This window comes from Melanotaenia boesemani, chromosome 10 (assembly GCF_017639745.1).
Source record: "Melanotaenia boesemani isolate fMelBoe1 chromosome 10, fMelBoe1.pri, whole genome shotgun sequence".
NCBI classification, from domain to species: domain Eukaryota; kingdom Metazoa; phylum Chordata; class Actinopteri; order Atheriniformes; family Melanotaeniidae; genus Melanotaenia; species Melanotaenia boesemani.
This window is the reverse complement of record NC_055691.1, coordinates 33,202,475-33,219,150: the sequence shown is the minus strand read 5'-3', so window position 1 is coordinate 33,219,150 and position 16,676 is coordinate 33,202,475. Positions and strand designations below refer to the sequence as shown.

At 40.6% G+C, this 16,676-nt stretch overlaps 1 protein-coding gene across 1 annotated transcript; it reads right to left on the bottom strand.

The window, feature by feature from the left end:
- Positions 1–11,150: 11,150 nt before the first annotated feature.
- Positions 11,151–12,281, bottom strand: phlda2 (pleckstrin homology-like domain, family A, member 2). The gene is made up of 2 exons (XM_041996167.1): positions 11,606–12,281; positions 11,151–11,485 (listed from the first exon to the last, which is right to left on the bottom strand). The coding sequence occupies exon 1, from the start codon at positions 12,063–12,065 to the stop codon at positions 11,649–11,651; it is 417 nt and encodes a 138-aa protein (XP_041852101.1). The 5' UTR covers positions 12,066–12,281; the 3' UTR covers positions 11,151–11,485; positions 11,606–11,648.
- Positions 12,282–16,676: the final 4,395 nt, after the last annotated feature.

The following is a 16,676-nucleotide window of genomic DNA, read 5'->3' as shown; positions in this document are numbered from 1 at the left end:
ATTGCATTTCACTCACACAAAGTACAGACAACCACACACTGTACATGCAGCCTTCACATTTTCTACAGTAGAGTCTTTGTCACTGGGGCCACATCCTCTGCGGCGAGCTCCTGACCCTAGTTAGAGGGGGATTAAATGTGTGTTTGTGTGTGAGACAAGTGTGTGTATCACTGTCATTGTATGTGTGCTGTATGTGGCCTGCCCACTCAGCTTGTCCATCCATAAGCCCAGATTCCAGCTGACCTCCATGCTTGGGTGTTGGGGCTGGAGAGCTGGCTTTGAAGGAGGCTCCAGTGACTCATTACCCAACAATCCACCCACCCGTCATGTCCTCTGCACCCTCCAAACATCTCCTTCCTTGCTCCAGCCCCTTCCCCTGCCCCTTGTCCTCTGGCTCAGAGAGCAGACACTCAGCTCCCTGAGCACAAACACTTGCAGATCACTGGAAGAAGAAAAGAGATTCTGTTTCAGGGTAGACTGGAAGCATCTTCTGTGTATGTGTTCATGCTAGTGTGCATTCTCATGGTTTGTGCATGACCCATACACTACATTCTTAAATATTTAAACTTTATTAGGAATAAATTTAATCTAAGAGGATATTGTCATCCATATTTATTGTTTCAGTCTCTGATGTGTAAACCTGAAGGTCTGATCGGTGTAAACCTACACTGTAGACTTCTGTTCCCACAGCTCACACAAGTCAAATCCCCACGTTAAACTGGTGTGAACACATATCAACCTATCTCGTGAGGACAAAACCAGATATGTGCAGCCATGTTTTAGCAATCGGATCTGGAGATGTGCGTATGTTTTTAACATACAGCTGCATGTCTGTAGTTGGTGCGTTCATTAGAGATGACATCCAGAGGAGATGACATCATGGGATTCACTGTCTGCAGCAAACGAGAGCAAAATTACTTTCTCAAATACCTTCTGATTCACATTACCCTGGAGAAATAAGCCCTTTAGTGGGAAATTAATATGGCGCATTTTCAAATTGATATGAAGAAGGACAAATAGGTCACAGTCTGTGACAGTCTGCATGCTTTAAAGTAAATTCTGTGTGAAACTTAAACCATGGAGAAGGAAAAGGATCAGTGATGGCAGGCACAAAAAGTGACTTATGTCTGAATAGGGAGTCATCTTTTGTAAGTGTCCATCTAAACTGAATCTAAAAGCCAGATGATTTAAGTGGAACTCTTAGTTTTTTCTTAAAATATGTCACTTCAGTTTATGTGCATTCAAAGCATTAGTTGGTAGAATAATTCAATGTTCAATTAAAATACAACATCTGCATAAGCATGATGAACGAGGTCCCATTTGTATGTAAAAACTCAAGTTTACATGGTTGAAGTGTGCTTGTGCAGCATTTCAAGTGTGCTGTCTAATTTGATTAATGATGACCTCCAATAAATCTATACCCTCTTTGGCGAAAGGTTTCCCCTGTGCTCAGTTTCTGGGCAGCTTGCATACAGAGAAGAGCTTTGTGACTTTCAGGGCATCTTGGGAAAAACCCATGAGGCATGAAAACAGGACTTCCTCCTATTCCAGTCTTTATTCTCCCCATTTCCTGCCGATTTAAAGCAGAAAATTACATCTCTGTTACATCACATGAGCTGCTAATGAGCTGCCAAATAAAATGGACATTTTCAACACCCCCTTGAGTTAAATTACTTGATAATACTAATACTGAACCCAAACATACCCTCAGTTTTAATGTGGCATGCTTGAAAACCTTGAAATATATTTTCTTCTTCCCACTAATTTTTTTTACTGTGTTGAATCAACAGAATGAGCCAATGCTACAAATATTTGGTGTTAACTGATCTCTTGGGTAAACGTCAGATGTCCAAGGGTCAGTAAATGCAGCATGTCATGTACTTCTATATGTTATTCTAAATCATCTCTACCATGTTCTAGATCATAATTCAGAAGTCATAGATCATCATCTCTCCAACCGTCTCCATGGTGATGATTTCTGATTCACCCAAACTAAACATCTGTTGATAAAATTGATATTTGGCTGATTGTTTTACAAGTTTTTTTTTTTTATATACTTTTTTACATTACATCATCACTTTAGTTGTGATAATCGATTCAATATTTCATAAAATCTAGACCTAAAAATGGTCAGTGCTCCTGCATGGCCCCCCATCAGAACTTTTCTAGACCTGCCCCTGCATCGCTGAAGTATAAACCATGTCTACCACCAGCCAGCTACTGTGTTCGAGAAGGTTCTGCCAACAACAAGACTTTGTGGTAACTGTGATAAGTGAGATGTTAAATGTGCAAAACTGTCAGGTATATGTTCCAGCTTCCCCACTGAATGAATGAATGAATGAATGAATGAATGAATGAATGAATGAATGAATGAATGAATGAATGAATGAATGAATGAATGAAAATCTAACTAAGATTTATGATTAACTGGAAACAATAAAGGAATTAGAGAAACATGTTTCCTGAGGTTTGAACCCTCCTGTCTTCCATCCATCCACATATTAACCCCCACATGCTCCACATCACTGCAGTCAACGTATGCAGCCTCAGATCCACATGCCTACACCCCAATCAGCTGCAATTAAATTATCTTTGTCTTTGAACAATACACCTCTGTTGGGTCTTGCTATGATTGATGGAGACATTTGTTGCTGGGTTAATAATGCACTGTTGAAGTGATCAGGGAGCTGGAGCCGTGCAGAGAAACAAAGCAGGATCTGGGAATGCAGGAATGCATTGTGTAAGAACCTGTACTTTTACAACGGGACTTTCCAGCTTCCCGGATGATGTCTTGTGTTCTCATCAGACTGAGAAAGACATTTACTGATATTTACAATTAGCTTTCAGTTTCACAGCTGAGTATCAGATAAAATATGATATTTCCTTAAAGTTTTTCCAGAAAATAACATAATTTGTAATGCACATATACAAACAAACAAAGATGACCAAAGTGCTTCACACAGAGTCAAACTATGTCAGGCAACAGCTTTCTAAAATAACATTATTGGTACAAAGTGCCACATGTTAACTTAAACTGAAAGCCAGAGATAATAATAATAATAATAATAATAATAATAATAATAATAATAATAATAAGAAGAAGAAGAAGAAGAATGATAATAATGATAATAAGTCTTTAATAAGGTTTTAAAAGCACTCACAGTCTTTGCTGATCTAATATGGGCTCAGTGGGTAGAGTGGTTGTCCCGTAACCCAAGGGTTGCCGGTTTGATCCCGGCCTGTCGAGCTCATGTCGGGGTGTCCCTGAGCAAGACACCGAACCCCTAATTGCTTCTGATGGGTCGTGGTTAGCGCCTTGCATGGCAGCTTCGGCCATCAGTGTGTGAATGGGTGAATGTGACGCACATGTAAAGAACTTTGGGTAAAACTGCTATAAAGTACAGATCATTTAATATTGATGGGAAGTTTATTCCACAAATAGGAAGCAGCAACAGTAAAGCCACAGTCTCCTCGACTTTTCAACCTGGATTTATGAATGTCTAGATTCAGCTGATTCAAAGACCTTGGATCATCCAAGTACAGTGGAGCCAGTCTTTTCAAAACTTTAAAAACAATGAACAAAACCTCAAAATCAACCTAAAACGAACCGGAAGCCAGTGCAGCGGTTTTGTGTTTGTACTTTTTGGCTCCAGTCAACAGCAGTACAGCAGAATTTTGGACAAGAACAGCAACATCTTCTGTAAACGTTTTTAGCTGTAAAATAAAAAAAAAAATGTGTTTTAGAAAATATGATTTGGCCTTGGATCAGATATAAAAATGCTTTAAAAAAAATTTGGTTTCTTGAGAAACAACCAGTTGTGAGATGTATTGAGAGTCTTTGATCTGATTTTTTGTGAAGGGAGCAGCATCCTTGGAGAGTAACCGGGCCATTAGATCATTCCTGTTATGCTGTTGGCTTTGGCGTGGCACTGGAGAATTCCTACATCCATTTTTCTCCACTCGGCAAACTCTTCTGTTGCTACCAGTAATAATACATTCTCTCTGCTGGAATTTTCCCTTCACTCCCTTAATGTGCTCATCTATCTTTTTTTCTTTCACTTTTCCTCCTCTTGCACAATATCCGCATCGGACTCATTTCTCCTCGCTTTGATAACAGCTCTGCACCTTGGGTCATCATTACATGTTATTGCAGCTATTTGTTTCACCTGTCAGGGAAAGCTGATCATGCTGCTGCACCAGCAATCAGATGTAACTTACAGTAACTCATGGTCAGCTGGTGTAAAGTGGCAGCAGCATTATGCCCCATGGGTTTCCCGTTAAGTGGGTTTTCTCTTAGGTGTATGTGGTTAATTTAATGAATGCACCTCTGCCTCTGCACATATTACTACTGTGTGACACATGATGAATGTCAAATCTAGGAAAAGTTAAGAGAAGACACCTAAACCAGATAAACACAGGGACTTCCCTGCAGTGACTTGAACCGAGCTTGTCTCCAGACATGGAGGTAATGTCTTACATTAGCCCCGACTGGGAGATGTAATGTTATTGTAATCTGTACGTGGTGATCTCTTCTCACACCCACTCAGACAGGTGCTTGTAACTGAACCTTCCCTCAGGAGCCCAGTTAGACCACGATCATACAGAGCAGCTCCAGACCAGAACCCCAGCTGCTCCACTTACAGTCCAATCCTCCACTGTGATCCACATTACTCTGGTAACATGCTGAAGGATTACTTCATCTGAATGAAATCACCTACTGTACCTCTTGTTTTATCTGGCCAAACGATTTTGTTGTCAGATTTGATGACAGTCTGGAAAAATAGCTTCTGAGATTCATTCACAATATAAAAGAAAAGCATTTCTAAATCAGCATTTCTTCTTATATAATCTAAATAATCCTGAAATGGTTTGTCACTTAGGTGGAAAATAGCCTTTAATGAAAATCCTCTGAAGATTTCTGTGCATCTGTAACTTTTGTTGTCCTATCAGTCATGTGACTCAGTCTATCTCTCGGTTCAATCTAGATGAGTTTAGCAATTAGAAAATTAGTTTGCAGCCAATTTTTGCAAAAAATATTAGTAAATATTCGTGGTTTGCCATCATAGACTACAACCAGGATGAAGACCACATGGCTCCTCCTGAGGTTCAACTATCTGAGGGAGCCTCCTCTCCGGGACTCTGAACAGACCTTATCAGGGAGGCTGACGGTTGTGATGGGGGGTAGGGGCGGTCTGGACGTACCTGCTGCTGCTACGAAGACCTGACCTTGTATAACTGGTGGAAGCTGGTTGGCTGGCTGGCTGGCTGGCTGGATGGATGGATGGATGGATGGATGGATGGATGGATGGATGGACGGACGGACGGACGGGCGGGCGGGCGGGCGGGCGGTTGGGTGGCTGGATGGATTGATGGATGGATGGATGGATGGACGGACGGACGGACGGACGGACGGACGGACGAACGGGCGGGCGGGCGGTTGGATGGATGGATGGATGGATGGATGGGTGAGTGGATGGATGAATGGGTGGGTGGATGGATGGACGGACGGACGGACAAACGGAAGGACGGACGGGTAGATGGACGGATGGATCAGACTATGGATAATAATGATGAAAAATGGATAATACATGATAAGGTAACAAATTATGAAAGAATAAATGTCCAGAGAGAAAATGAGAAGGGATTCAGTGAAAAGCAGCATAAACAAACAACAGGAAACTGCTCAGAGTTTGAGAATTTCTTCATCTTTTACATGTAATATTATTAAAAGGTTTAGATATTGTGGACATTAGGGCACAGTTCAAAACTAATATGAAATAGCCACAATCTGTAGGCACTGAGGTGGTATTGTGTCTAAAACAAACACAATTCTCTTGCAGAGATCTTTGCATCGAATCTGAAAAACGTCTTTAAATCATTTTTAGTAAACACAACACACACATATGCTAGTTAGAACTCCAACATGCAAAATAAATAAATAAAATAAAAAAATAAAATAAAAATTTTAGATGGAATGAGCTGCAGTGGAAATTGGCCATGTGTCCTAAAAATCTAAAGTTGACATTGTTTTCTGGAAATTATAATGTAAATGTTGTTTTACTGAGCTAGAAGGACACGTGTGATTTATTATCTGAGGGTGCATAAGTGGCAAAGGTAAGGATGATAAGGAACAAAACATTATACAGGTTAGGTAGCTATCCAGACTTACCAATTTTCAGTGAAAGCTTTGCTTGTTTCCGCAGGACAGTGCTGAAACACTTTGTGTGTGTTGTGGCTCCACAGAAAACGTCCAGGTGCTAAACTGACCTGTCTGCAGTTCAAACCGCTGATACGAGAAAAGATACAAGAAAGGAGGCTCTGAAATATTAAGCAGCTGAACGCTTTAATTGAGTAAAATTCACGTACAGTTGGTATTTACAGTTTTCAAACAAAATTTTAGTAACGTGATAAACGCTCACTTACATTTTAAACACTTATATGTTTACATTTTACGCAGTGTTACAGCTTTCTTTGGACAAAGGTTATATAGCTGTCAGCAGGTGATTAAGGCCTCATTTGTTACACACCAGCATATTGATGTTGTCGATGATCAAAAGAAGTGCAGACACCAGAACATCATGCCTGATGGTCGGAAGAGAGGCTCGGGTGTATTTGAGCAGAATCCACCACCACCCTATTTTTTCCCCTAAAACACAAGTCTGAATTTTTTGAGTCAACATGCAGGACACTGATCTTTGTGTTGCCTGCTTCCTGAGGCTGCAGAAGGCATGCAGAGCTCTTTCGTGCTCGGCCTTTCGCCCCCTCACTGCCTTGTAGACATTCCTGACAGCGTCTCCTCTCTCTGTCTGAGGCTTCTATCCGGACAGCTGGTTCTTAAGCAACATGATCCCCACTCACCAGTGCACCCCCTGCTAGTGCTTTGTATGTGCTGTATATTTGCTGTAAGGCTATGCACAGATGTATATGAAATGCACACACGTGTCCCAGATACATAACTTGTCACATTTGTAAGATTCTCCTTGAGAAACAAGTCTAAACAGAAAGAAACTGTTTCTATGACAGGAAAAGTTACCCTTTATCTTGCATGTGTTGAGTGTGCTTGTATCCTAGAATGGCAGTCATGGTCTGGAAGTAGACTGATATTAAATTGTATTGAGGAAACGCCCCAAGAGACTGCTGCTGTTGTCCCGTGATTTCTGCTCTGCCACAGTCAAGCATGTGATAGAATATTTCTAAATGTTTTCACATTCAGTGTTGTGTTCTGGCCTCTGGTGTTTCCAGAATAACTTATGGACACATATAGCTGAGGATGTAGATCTGGGAGTTTTCTCCCTGTGACTCAGCAGATAGAAATTAATGTCAGACAAAAAACAAACACAGTTGTCATGGTTGCAGACAATCAGAGGAATGACTTTGTGGATAATAAGGGGGAATTTGTCCATTTTTATCTACAAGACCAGATCTCAGAATCAGATTACCTTTATTTTGGTGAAGAATTGGGAATCAGCATCTAACTATGAAAAGCTAAATTAGAGTCAAACACTCTCTTGCAGCCTCAGTTTGACTTGGGAAGTTTGCTTTTCCAATGAAAACCTGGAGACTTTACATTACAACAGCCATGACCTGAGGGCGTGTGTGTCTGTCTTTGGGGTTGCAGAAGTATGTGCTCAGGTATTCACGCACTTGAGTCATACACCACAATGCAGGTGACCAAAATAGGCTTTTTGCAGTGAAAGAATCCTGGGACAATCCCGTTTCTAGGCTGTGAAAAACGGTACATAGGATGCGCCTCTGCCAACTTCTCCAGATCACTGCACATTTAAAATTCATCACTGAACAATAACTGTAAACTGACGCTGGTACCAGGCAGGCTGTTTGTAAATGAAACCAGTTATTAGGGCCTTGCCTCATGTTTTCTGCTGTTTGGGTTTAGGAGGTTTTTATTTACATGAAGCAATAGTGTTGTGTCCTTGTGGCGTCAGATTAGACTCTAACGGGAAAAGCAAGAGAGGAAATGACAGTAAAATAACAGCAAAGATAGAAGTTTCTGCCTTGTTTGGGGTTACTGGAAGCATTTGTGTGTAGTGATGAGTCATAATGGACCTGAGAAAACTTGTGAGGGTATGAAGCAATAGTAACTTGTCCTGTGAAGCTCTTAATGAGCTCAAAGACTATAGAAAGTAAGTCATTACATAAAGCAGAATTATTATAGACTGAACAACAGCTTTCTATATTTAGAGACTGCGCTGCAAAACAAAGACTCTTTATTTTCCAAATACTGAGAGACATGATTACATCTTCACCTAACTGAGGAGAGTAGCAAAGCTACAAGCTCTAAACTACTAAATACAAGAGTATATTCAGAATTAACACTGTATTCCCAGTTATGAGTGACTAACGTATCATAATTTTTATGCATATGTTGCAGCTTCATCATAAAACTATGACAGATTTTATTAATTTATATTAAGTGTTAAATGATACCTTACATATGATTGATTAGGATGAAGGTGAATTAGCCCAGGAAAAACTAGCCAGAAGAGATATTTAAATGATTTACAGTTTAAAATAATTTTAGAAAGAAATATATGAAATACTGATAGATGACAGATGACTGCAGAGCAATTAATAACCTGATTGTTGTATCCAGAGGGATGTGGTATCTGTACTATTAGAAGAGCTCACTGAAATGGCCAAGATGAAGAGGGATCCCCCCTTATAGAGCTTCAGACTGGGCTGGAGAAGGAGATTTTCAGAGGTTTTACAGATGTTCAAACTGAGAGACTCTGGATGGACCAGATAAACTAAGCAGTGGCTGGATCAAGAAGCAAACGTCCGTAAAGGTAACCATTAGGTAGCATTTATATATATATATATATATATATATATATATATATATATATATATATATAGGCGAGACTTTTACATTCAGAGACGACAACAGCATTTTTTTTGTTTGTTAAAGCTGCTTCAGTGACAGTTGATCATGAGCATTTAAAGAAAGTGACCAACAGCCTCATGAGGAATATTTAAGAGTTTTATTGGCCACATAATAATTCTTAAAAGGCTAAAAATATCATTCAGTTTTCAGGTTGTAATACTGATTTGTTAGATTTACTCTAAAAACAGACATATTATTGAGCATGGAAAAATGTAGTTATTTTACTATATCACCATAAGGATCAGTGGGTTATCACTGTTGAGGATGTGAGAAGAATTTGCGTGGGAGGCTTGTTAAGTTTATCTGAATGATGAAATGATGTGCAACAGGTTTCCTCTGACCGTCAACCTTCACCTGACAACACCCTGCTTCTTTTTATCAGCGCGGCTTCTTCTGTTTATAATAAACGCCTCTGAATGACTGACTTTTTCCTGTTTAGCTGCTTGCTAAAAAAAAACCTGAAGTGAAGATGTGAGGCCTTGCATTCCACTCGTTCTCATCCTCTCCATTTATGAAATGTTGTGCTGCGTTCACATTATGACGAACTGTGGCCTGAGTGTGCGCCATGCTGCGTCACAGGATGTTTATGCAGGCTGAGATCAGAGAAGCAGACGCAGTGTGTGTGTGTGTGTCTTTCTCTGGAAGATGGTTTGTGTCCACACCAGTGAAGAAGACAAGCTTATATTACTCTAGATGTAGAGTAGATTATGACGTCTACCAACTTCTGAAATCTGCTTAGAGTCACAGTTTAGGGCTGCTTAAACTCATGAGGCTCAGAACCAGCAGAGTTTAATCTAAAAAGCTCTCATGGTGGGTCACTGGTAGCTCAGTTTGGCCCTCGACTCAAAGGCCAAAGGTGCGTATATGCATGTGTGTGTGTGTTTGAGAGATTAACGTGGTGCCAATTTGTGAAGCAGTATTTTTAGAAAGAAGGCCCATCCGCTGCTGTAATACTCCAGCAGGCTTTGATGTGTTCATTGTAGCGTGATCCCACTTCAAAGCTGCACACATGGATGGGATGGGACAGAGAGGGGCGCAACTCTATGTACTTGTCATTAATCCTGGCTGGAGATTCAGCTCTCTGTCACCTCTGACCTCTGAGCATTTGGTGCTCAGAACACACTTCCCCTCCACAAAATCCTCAACAGCAGATCTTAGTGAGGAGAGGGGCTCAGAGTGCCTTCAGGAGCAAACTCCCACCGAGTCTCTTTTTAAACCTGCATCAGACTGACGTTTCATTTCTGAGTCCAGTGTTTTCAGTTGAATATATTTTTTCCTAATAGAATGTTAATTATTGCTCATTGGTGTTGTTACCTGAGCTGAATATAACTGTAGCTGTCACAGTTAAATGTGGGTTTCTCCTTTCTGACCAGACTTACAATCCATAAAGGAGTGTAAAAGTCTCTCCTACCAATACTTACATTTAATTCCTACTTATCTTAATCTAAACACAAATTTGAAAAAAGAAAAGCTTTTGAAAAGTGAACATGTTCAAGTTTCTAAACATTACTAAACATCTCTCTAACTTTCTATGAACTAGCAGCGTTTCTTACATTTTGATTGGCAGTTTATAACTTTTGGATGTCTAGCAAAGTTTTTGTAGTTGCCTTTAGTTGTTCCAACAGCGTTTAAAATGATTTATTAAATATTTGAGGGACTTTTATCACTTTGTATCCCCTGAAAAAAGCTTTATTTTCTGAAAACAGGGTAGTAATTTTTTTTCAGTTGTCAAGAACAGAAGTGTGATAAGTGTGGATCAATTTAGAATCACTGTTTGAAACATGACTAAGTGTTACCTAAAGTCAATTTAGCTAAAACATACCCAGAAAACAACACAAGCGCAGCCAATTTAAAAAAAAATAGTTTTAATGATTGGTTTATACATTTTTCTCTGTTATCATTACAACAGATTCCACTGGGACCAATAAACCTTCCACACCTAGAAGCAGGTGTGTTCAAAGACACCAGTGAGTCTTTTAAGTGTGCATCTGCTTATCAGTCATGACTCAAGCCTGAAACCCAAAGAGTCACATTCCACCTGACAGCAAAGAGGAAAGGGACTTTCCTGTCGTCCACTCCCTTTTTATGGTTGCACTTCTGGCATTTATTAAGTAACGCTGCTTGTGAAAAGTGACCCTGACTGTCACATTTGCTATGTCGACTAATAATAGGATACTAACAGACCTTAAAAGTGACTGGAGGAATATTACCCATAGAAAATGTCAAACATTAAAGCAGACGAAGAGGGTGAAGGTATGCCAAAAAACACATGGATTTTTATTCAAATAAATACACTTGACACACACTGAAATAGCAAATAATTTAAACAACAAGCTGTTTGCCAGTAACACCATATCCTGGAAACAAATAAATTAACATGTCGGTTTGGGGAGTTATTTCTCCCTGGATGGCAAGCATGAAATAGTTTTGACAGTTCAAGAGTTCAGTCCTGTTTGGAGCTTCTGAAAGTCTGTCTGTCGGTTTGAATTAGGATCTCAGTCCCGAACAGTCCTTCATCTCTGGACCGGATGACCTCGTCTTCCTTTTGGTCCGCGTAGTCTTTCTCAATGGTCCTCAAAGACACTGAAGGAGGAGATAAAACGTGCGTTTAGTAACTTAATGTCACACCAATTATGACTTATTTATTTTTAGTTTATACAACTAATAGTGAGTGTCAGGTGTGTTTCTCGGTGCTTCTCTCACCATATTATTAGGTGTAGTTAACTGCCAGTGTCTCCGCAGCGGCTCACGGCGCCCTCGCCATGCGCCTCTCCTGCTGCCCGGGCGACGCGCTCTCATTGTCCTGCCGCGTTTTAAAGTGCTGGATGGCCTCTCTGTTCTGGTAATCAATCAGGGCCATGGTGATCACTGCGTTCCAGCAGTTTTCCTCCCCAGTACACCGGAAATCGATCTCCTTATTGTCTGTGGTTACAATGGTGAAGTAGACGAACTTGCCGGTGCGCTCCACGCAGTCCACCTTCTTGATGGACTGCAGCTTGAGCTCTTTGCCCTTTGAGCGCTTCTGCGTGTCGGCGTAAATGTTGAGACTGTCCGTGGTCAGAACGCACGTCTTTCTCTTCCAGAACTGGAGCAGGTTGTCGCTCCTCTTCTCCAGCTCTCCTTCCTTGAGAACCTGGGAGATCTCCGTCGCGGACATTTTCATTGTTTATCTCGGGCTGCTTTATGAACCTCCTGCTTTCCTGCTGCGTCGTCCGAGGAACCCGACGAAGGAGCCTCTCCGCAGAAGTGGTAGTAGTTTAATCCAAAGAGTAGTTGTGAATGAATGAAGGTGCCAGGGAGGGACTGTTATATAGCCCAGTGTCCGCTGGCCTCAGCCCTTCCCTCTTGACGTCAGATGGTTAGGGAATGCATCTACAGTTGCCAGTAGAGAAACTCAAGTCTGAGTGTGGGCGGAAGCCATGGCGGAGTCTGGGGAGGAAGTCCTAACGCGGACCTAATTATCCTGCCGACATGTCAATTAGTAATCCACACACTGTGGAGTCAGTCCAAATATTTACCCACTGTGCAGTAAGTGATTCAACATATTAGTTTAATCGGACAATAAGCTGGGAGGGCGTGGTAAACTTATAGCTTCTAACCATTACAGAGGGAATTTTAAATTCTCCAGTAAAGTTTCATTTTTTTCCAATTCTAATGGGTTTCTATTCCCTTAAAACGAGAAGATACTGATCCACCTCGCTCTTGTGATTCCATTAGAAGCTAATCCTTGGACTAAAGGTGTTTCAGCTCAGGTATATTTTACATTAACTCTGCTATTCCTGTCTGTGCCCAAATGTACCCAAGTTCTTGCACAGTTTCCATTTAGAGAGCTCAGATGTCATCAGATACATGCCAGCAGTGACAAAAAAGGACATGAGTTAACAACTTTAAAGGAAAAGCTGTTCAGCAAGTAATGGAACAAGAAAGAAGTGTGTTTTCCATGTGGAGCAAATCCATTAAAGGTCAAATAAATAAATAAATAAATAAATAGGTCTAATTTAAACCTGCTGACTATAAGTTTACCATCGGTCAGAATGTCCTGGTTTTCAGTTGACTGGCAACATAATTATCCTACTAAATGAAACCATACAGTTGATATTCAGGCTAGGGGGTGCTGGATGCTAACTTTAATCATGGTTTACAGTTCTATTCTATTCTATTCTATTCTATTCTAATCTATTCTATTTTACAGTAATTTAGCAGACACTTTTATCCAAAGCAACTTACATTTGAGAATTAGAAACACATAAGCAAGAATTCAAACAAGATGGGACGTCATGATTAAGTGGTAGTCAGACTGCTGTGAGTCCAGTTGGACTGGTCATGTAGTGCTAGAGGGAGTGTATATAATTTTTTTTGTTTGTTTTTTGTAAGTCATTTTGTTTAAATACAGGAGCATGATTTCATTATTCAATATCATCTTGAGGATAAGTTCATGCAGCTTATTCAGTAAGTTACAGTTGTCAAAACTAGGGATTTTAACAGCAAAGGAGAGTCTCTGGAATATTACAGGTGTCCCGTGACTTTGAGACATCCGGAGGTATCATTGTACAATAATGAAAGCTATATCAAGTAGCTTCAATGCCCTTTGATATCATTACTGAGGTTTGGCCCTTCTCTTATCATCTCGACACTCCCCACTCTGTGCTCCTTCACCGGTTCCTGACCGCAGCCTCACCCTGCCAGCCACCTGACTCACTCAGTCCATGCTGCTCATGTCAGACTGACAGTAGCAAACCCTGGAAGTGTATCACTGAGCTCCTGAAGCCTGTGTGAATCAGTAGGAAGAGGTGGTAAGATGCCACATGCCATCAACTCTTCTCCTGTGGCCATTATATTCATTTGAGATCAAACTGTGTGCCTGCGTGGACGGTGCTGTAGATATTTCAAGCGTCCACTTCAGGACTTCCTGTCGGCTTGCCCATCAGTCTCCTCTCAAAGATATTTTGGATTATTTCTCCTCTAAGGAAGTGAGATGTTGGTGTGGAATCACCAGCTCTTCATTGGTCTGCAGTAAATTAGCAAATAGCTGAGTTAAGGCTCTGATTTCAAAAGCCAGCCTATATAAAGCTTCACACATCAACACCAACTCATGTAAGGGAACAGGACAAAACCACATCTCCACAACCAGTGAGTTAAGTTAGCCCTGCATGTGTGTTGACACAGGAGCAGGATGTGGTGGTCGGTTTTAACTTCTGACCTCTAAGAAGACAAAAACACACGTGTGCAGTGAGTTCAACAGCCTGTGGGTTTCTGTTGAGTGAAAAGGCACCTCCGCCTCTTTACGTCCTTCCTTCCCCCCCTTTGTTTCAGGGGCTTCTCCCTTTGTTATCTGGATGAATGTATTTGAGGTGAAGTGTATGTGTGTGTGTGTGTGTGTGTGTGTGTGTGTGTGTGTGTATGTGTGTGTGTGTGTGTGTGCGTGTGTGTAAGGGGGGAGGGGATTTGTTTAAATGAGTATTGTGGTTGAGGCTTACAGACATGCCCAGGCAGTGACTCAGCGTGTGCTGGAGCACCACTTTGGAGGCGTTTGCTTGCCAAAGGAGGGCCAGGGGCTTTGTGTCATGGCGTGTGTCCAAAGGATGAAAACGTCAATCTGCGCGTGTGTGTGCAAGATTTGAAGAAAGAAAAAAGGGAGAAATGGGAAATGTTTGTGGACAGTGATGGTTGAGCTTTAAACTTAACGACCTGCAGCAATAAAACTGTGTCACTCTTTTCCTGATTCTCAGGCTGGTGGGAAAGTACAACTATTTCTGGAGGGAATTGGGCTGTGCGGTGGATCTCTGTGGGTGTGTTATGACAACTTCAAGTTCAAATCAGTGCACTCGGGTTCTCACCATCTCCACACAGACAAAACAAATCAGCAGAATCACAGAAAGGAAGTCAGATAATCTGTCACCTGCTACAACGGAGTAGGGTTTCAGCTGTGAAAAAAAAGAGACAAAACGTGAGCATGATGGTTGAAGGAACTTTATTTTTATTTTTATTATTTTTGTTTCACTGTGATGTATCCTGTCACGGGGACATGGGTGTGACATGACAGCAGGTTGAAGGACCAGAATCTTGCAAAGTCTGGAAATCATGTCAGGACATGAAGCAGCTGAGTGTTTACTGTCATTCACCTTAAACAACACTCGATGAACCCTACTGATTCAACATGGGTCTAAACTGCTACAAGTTAGAAATGAATATTTACATGAATACAAAACAAGGCTTTGTGCTGCAGAGCAATCAGAGATGTTACAGCTCTGATGACCGATGACTTAACTGAACTGTAAAAATAGTTATTCTTGTGTAATAATCATGGAATAACATAGACCAATCCAAACTCTAATCAGCTGCATTGATCAGAATAAAGATTGGATGGGCCAGAACTTCCTTCAGTTAAATAAAGACAAAACTGGAATAATAGTTTTTGGAGCTAAGGAAGAAAGATTAAAAGTCACTACTCAGCTTCAAACAGCTAAGTTAACAACAAAGCCAGAAATCTGGGAGAAGCCCTGGACTCACACCTGGATTTTGGCAGCTTTATTAAGACAGTTGTGAAGTTGGCCTATTATCACATAAAGAACATGCAGGATTAAAAAACTCAGTTGTTTGAAATCTGGGTTAAAATGTTTGTATTTTCCATCTTTAATCTAAACAACTGTTAATTCTCCACACTGGAACTTTATTTCTAGCATTTAATCTATTTTATTTGAGCTTTTTCTATTTTTATTTACTTTCTTTATGAATATTTAAAGTTTGTTTTAAATGTACTTTTTATTGCTTCCTGCTGTAATGATTTCAGTGTTTTATGTAAAGCTCCTTGAATTGTCTTGTACATGAAATGCGCTATACAAATAAACTTGCCGGCTGCATATGGGATAAATTTTGAATTTTAGATAAGCTACTCATTTCAAAATCTGCTTCATTTTTGAAGCATTAAGAGTTTTCTGTTTCAGGAGATACAGAATTTCCTTATCAGCAGAATAAATTTAATCAAAATTTTTAATGACCCCAAGCTAGCTTTTTAGATTCCTACACACTTCAGTCCATTAGCACAGAAGAAGTATTGTGATATGTACTGTATGAGTTATGGTCATTGTAATAGTTGGTGAAAACCTCCCTCAAGCAGTGAACTAAACTTAGTCAGGCTAACAATGGGGAGCAGTATGGATGAGCTGCCTGTGATGGGTCATTGACAAATCCAACAGAGCCTGCAGGTAACAGCTGCATACTGTGGCACTCTCACATGCACAGCACACACATGCGTGCAAGCACATTCACATCCTCTTCTGCTCGTCTGTGACATGCCCTTGTGATGAGACTATGCAGCTATTTGAGGCATTGTTCTGATAAGCCCTGTGTGTATGTGTCTGTGGCCACACTGGCATTCAGCAGCGTGGGAAAAAGAACAAATGGCTGATGAGTGCAGCAAGGAAACACAATGCTGCAGCAGGAACAATGAAAACAGAGATGATTGCTGCCACATGTGTAATTTTGTCACATGAGGAACTGGACAGTTACTGCATGATGGCAACAAAAGATCACAAAAAGGGATAAAATAATCAGTAAGTTTAGAGAAGTTTAGAGATTTTGTATAATCAGTCCAGTAAAAAAGAAAGAAAAAAAAAAGTTGGTATTTTTGTTTATGAAAATCAGGTTGGGTAACTTTTGTGGCCCAAACATACCAACTTGTTGCCATCTTTCATGGTAATGTATGCATCAAATATGTTGATGGTGACAGTGGTCCAGAAACACTGAAACACATATTTAGTTTTTAGAGATGTAA

What these genes read in the sequence shown, in the direction of transcription:
- phlda2 (XM_041996167.1), bottom strand. Translation starts at nt 12,065, where the DNA reads ATGAAAATGTCCGCGACGGAGATCTCCCAGGTTCTCAAGGAAGGAGAG.